Raw genomic sequence first — 4,644 nt, 5'->3', positions numbered from 1 at the left:
TCCCATGCTGACATCTTCTCTAAGCTAATTTTCCCTCAGCAGGATAGAATAGCAGCTTCAAACGTGTGCTCGTGATCTGGCATTTGTGTTGAGTGGGAAGTGAACTATTAGGAAGGAGAGAAAATGTGCTATAAAATAGCCCAGTGGCTCCAGAGCCAGGACTAGTAGGTATGAAAGATGGATTGATGTACTGAGGGTAGAGGGAAGGCAGGAAGAGGCTTCCTGAAGAATCAGAGTTAGGAGTCTGATCTTCTAGCTGCGTGTTGTTACAGAGGGAACTGGAGACGGCCTTAGGGAAATACGAACAAGTCCCTCTCTCACAGAAGGGGGCTTGCTTCCTTGCTCCACTAGTCCAGTGGCTCTGCCTCCTTCCATCTTGCATATGCGTCAGACATTGATTTTTCTTGGCTGGTTTAGACACTGATCTGATCCGTGGCTCACCAGGTAGGATCAATAATAATGTTTAAAGAGCTGCTCTTCCTCAGATGGGGAGATAGCAGCTCCTCAGCGTTTGTTTGGCTTCTTAAATGGCTGTCTTCTTTGAGACTCGGTTTTTAGGAGCAGCTGTGTGAAACATCTCTCACTTGGCTTTCTCGCGCTCTTTTTCTAACTCAAGCATGCGCACACATGCACACACACACACACACACACTCACCCCACACCACCGACAACTGTCAATACTCCTCAGGTACCGGAGGATTGTGTCCAACAACTGCACGGATGGGCTGAGGGAGAAGTACACGGCCAAGGCCCAGATGTGTCCCGGAAAAGCCCCTCGAGGCCTCCACGTGGTGACAACTGACGGACGCCTAGTGGCAGAGCAGGGGCATAATGCGACCTTCATCATCCTCATGGAGGAGGTAGGTGTTGTCCCGGGTCTCTGAGGTCATAACTCACTGTTCCCAGAGAGGGAAGAGAGAGATCATGTATCCCCAAAGGTCCCAGTCCCAGAGTCTCAATGGTGAGAAAGTACGGGGGGTAAAAGAAGGCTTGGATATTTAGCGACCCTCTTCCCTTCATCCCACACCACAGACCCAGGCTGCAGGGGGCCCGCTTGTCTCTGGGCAGATGCAGATCTGGATATATTCCTTGAGGTCTCCTTTTAGGGTCTGCTTTGTTGAAGGAATGTTTATCACCAGAAGACCATATACTCAACGCTTCCAGAAAAAGGGAATTCATATTTTTTTCTGTTGTTCCCAGGAGCCTCTTTTGTTTCATTCTAACCCTTAAACACCCCCTGATTAAAAAAGCCCACAAGACTTTCAGAGGGTCTTGAAAGTATGAGTGTGAGTGTGGGGGAAGATTATTGCCATCCTTTAAACTTATTTGTATAAAGAATGTCACATTAGTTGCTTTCCTTCAGCTAGTTGCTCCATTATTTCACTTTTTTGTATCTTTTGCAATCGGGGCAGTAAAATCAGCCTGCATTCATTCATTCCAGGATGGAAATAGCTCTGTCGTATGCTTCTTGCTCCCTATATGAGCTATTTCATTTCTTTCCCAAACGAGGGAGCTTTTCAGGCACTCCTTGCTGAGGTGGTGGGGCAAGAAAGCTTGCCTGATTTACAGAGCCCTCTAAATTTGTATGCAAATTGCTCTGTGCTCTTCAGATCTTGGAAAGAGACCAAAGCAGTCCAGGAGGTTTTTTTTCCCAAATGTGAATACTTCAGAATCCTTTAAAGCCTGGCCCATACTGAACAGGACGGTGAAGGTTCCTTATCCTGGGTTGACAGATTCTTCAGCCATCACCCACACTGGGTGCTTGAATTAAAGGACTTTAAGATTCAGAGGAGGTCATTATCACATTTCCACTAGGGAGTTTCCAGGACCAGCATTATAAAAACCTTCTCTTGAATGGATGTGAAGAGCCACGATCTTATCCATTTGAATTGCCTCCAGTTCATTTCCACTTCAATTTATATTCATAAACTCAAGGGTAGTCAACATTGTGCGGGGGCAAGGGAGCACGTATCAATATTTCACTCACATCTGGGTTGCCACAGGGGAAGAGGCAGAACATGAAACTGTGATCAGTGCACGTTCTCTGGACAGAAGGATTGGCTCATAATTCCAAAATGATGTAGATCCCTTTTTTATTCCATCAACCATCATCGTAAATAGAGCCTTTTCTTCTTTTTCACCTAAGATCCTTGTTTTGACCCAGTATAGTGGGAGGAAGAGCAAGGAAGGGTGGGGTTCAACATCAGCTCTTAAGAAGCTGAGCATCAGCTTGGGATGGTAAGATGACATCACACCTGAACCGATGCTGTCATAGCACCAGACAGCACCCAGGGGGCTCTTGGCCTTCCAAGAGGCAGAGATATCTGTGAGCTGGGATGGTTGGAAAAGGCTTCAGGGAAGAGGGGCTTAGGCAGGTTTAGGGCAATCTAAGGTCAACCAAGCGTAGATGTAATTTTGACTGGAAGGCAGGATTCATGTCTAGACTGGAGTAGTCATCCTACCTCACAGAGTTATTTTGAAAGTGTTGTATAGAGTATGTGTTAAGTGATTAGCATAATACTTAGAACATAATAATAAATCTCAAAACATAGGAACAATTATAATTATAGCAGTGTGGTTGAGAGCATCAATGTTGAAACCAGACTGTCTGGGTTCAAAACTTGTCTCTTTCACTACTAGCTGTGAGACTTAGGTCTACTTAATTAATTTCTTTTTGTCACCATTTGTAAAATGGGGAAAGTAATGCTTTCTGCATTATAAAGTTGTAAGGAGATTAATTACTTGGAACCGAAAGAAACTTTATAAGTGTTAGTTGTTATTACTATTGCTATTTTTGTGATTTTGACACAGGAGAGGAATAATTCAACGAAATGTGTGAGGGAGCCAGGGAATGTCTTGGCCTTCCCACTCCAGAGCTCCTAGGAGCTTTATGCTATCCCCTAGCGCTCGTTCAACCAGCTCAGGCTGCCCCAAGCTTGGACATGCGGGGAGAACAGGTCCATAGTGCCTGCCCGTAGTGCCCAGTGGATATCAGCTAAGAGTCTGATGTTGTGTGGAGGGTGCTTCAGTCCCCTGGGAGAGGCTCTGGGTCCCCAAGAGGGTGATGCTGAGGGCACAGGACCAAGCATCCAATAGGACTCAGTTCTCGACCATGTAAATGAGCCCCGGCCGACTGCTGTTCTGCCCCTCCCTCCCCATTCAGGGTGATCTCCAAAGGACAAACATCCAGCTTGACTTTGGGGATGGAATTGCGGTATCCTACGCTAACTTCAGCCCCATTGAGGATGGCATCAAGCACGTGTACAAGAGCGCAGGGATCTTCCAGGTGACGGCCTATGCGGAGAACAGCCTGGGCTCGGACACAGCTGTCCTCTTCCTGCATGTGGTTTGTAAGTAGCCTGAACCATCTCCTTTCTCTTGCTCCTTCTAGCTGACAACTCCCACTGTCCACAGAGTTCTGGGATGCAGAACTGAGAATAGATTTGGTGTGACTACTACCCCAAATAATGGCCCAAATTGAAAGACTAAGATGTGTGCTCATCCATGTTTCAGTTTTCTGATACCGAAGTAGATGATTTTGAAAGTTGGGATAACATTCCCAACTGGCCCCTTCTTTTCAGTTCCACTATATTCTGATGGACGTGTACACGTGCAGATATGCATTCAGGTCAAAGTCCCTTCCCTTTGCTTTGGAGACTCCTAAGGATCAGGAAGAAGAAACTCATCTGGTTCACAGCCACAAGTTCACTTTCAAGCTGCTGTGAGTGAAGGCAGCCCAAATCAAAGTAAGTTTCTAATCTCCGTTGGAAGAGCCAAAGAAGGATTAAAGAGACACGTTTAGATTTTTTAAAATATAGTCCTGAACACACAAAAGTACTTAATTCTTACATACAAGGTTACTGCACATTCATTCCTATTAGGAACAATTCTAAAGACTCTCCAATTTTTTTGTCCTAGAATGTATTTCATTGCTCTTGACTGTTGCTCGGCAAGAACCCAACAGCAGCTGAAGTTCCAAAGTACTTTGTCTGGGATACGTGTTGTGTATCTGCTATCCAGGGACTTAATTCATGTAAATTCAAACTTAAATAGTATGATTTTAGAATATTGGGTCAAGACATATGGCTATGGGTCTGGTATGGATTTCCTAGGCCTTTGTCAGTGATATTCATGGGCTTAAGGGTTTCTGTAGTTCTAATTTATATACCCCATGATGGTTTGGGGGCAATATGCTACTTACGGGGAAATGTATATTTTAAAGAGTCTAAGTGAGTACAAGGAGTACCTCCAACTCAGTGATGACAAACTCTACTATATAAACAACCCACATTTAAAAGGTTTCTGGAAAACTGTAAGCCACCTAGTCTTCTAGAATTTTGATCCTAATAGTAGCACAAGGGCCAACAGTGAGAGGGGAAGTGCACGGGAGGACACCCACATTATAGATCAGTTCTACCACTAAAGATACCAGGCTACATGGCCATGGGATAAATTATTTCTTCTGTGGGTCCTCTGAACTCCACCTTTAAAATGGCTTAATTCTAACTGGTACTTTGCCTCACAGGGCTCTTAATAACAGCAAATAGGAAATATAAATAAAACATCCAATTATTTACTAATTTATTCAACACATATCTGTTGAGTTCTTAATATATATATATATATAGTGGCTTCCCCAGGTGG

At 44.5% G+C, this 4,644-nt stretch overlaps 1 protein-coding gene across 1 annotated transcript; it reads left to right on the top strand.

Annotated features, from left to right (window-relative positions):
* Window positions 1–688: 688 nt before the first annotated feature.
* On the top strand, window positions 689–3,721 carry LOC117800896 (VPS10 domain-containing receptor SorCS3-like; the record flags this gene model as incomplete). The annotated part of the gene is made up of 3 exons (XM_034653442.1): window positions 689–860; window positions 3,164–3,346; window positions 3,582–3,721. Coding segments are annotated over 3 exons (495 nt in total), but the record flags the coding sequence as incomplete, so codon positions are not given.
* Between the last annotated feature and the right edge of the window lie 923 nt (window positions 3,722–4,644).

This window comes from Ailuropoda melanoleuca, unplaced genomic scaffold (genome assembly GCF_002007445.2).
Source record: "Ailuropoda melanoleuca isolate Jingjing unplaced genomic scaffold, ASM200744v2 unplaced-scaffold8786, whole genome shotgun sequence".
Lineage (NCBI taxonomy): Eukaryota > Metazoa > Chordata > Mammalia > Carnivora > Ursidae > Ailuropoda > Ailuropoda melanoleuca.
This window is presented reverse-complemented; position numbering and strand designations above follow the sequence as displayed.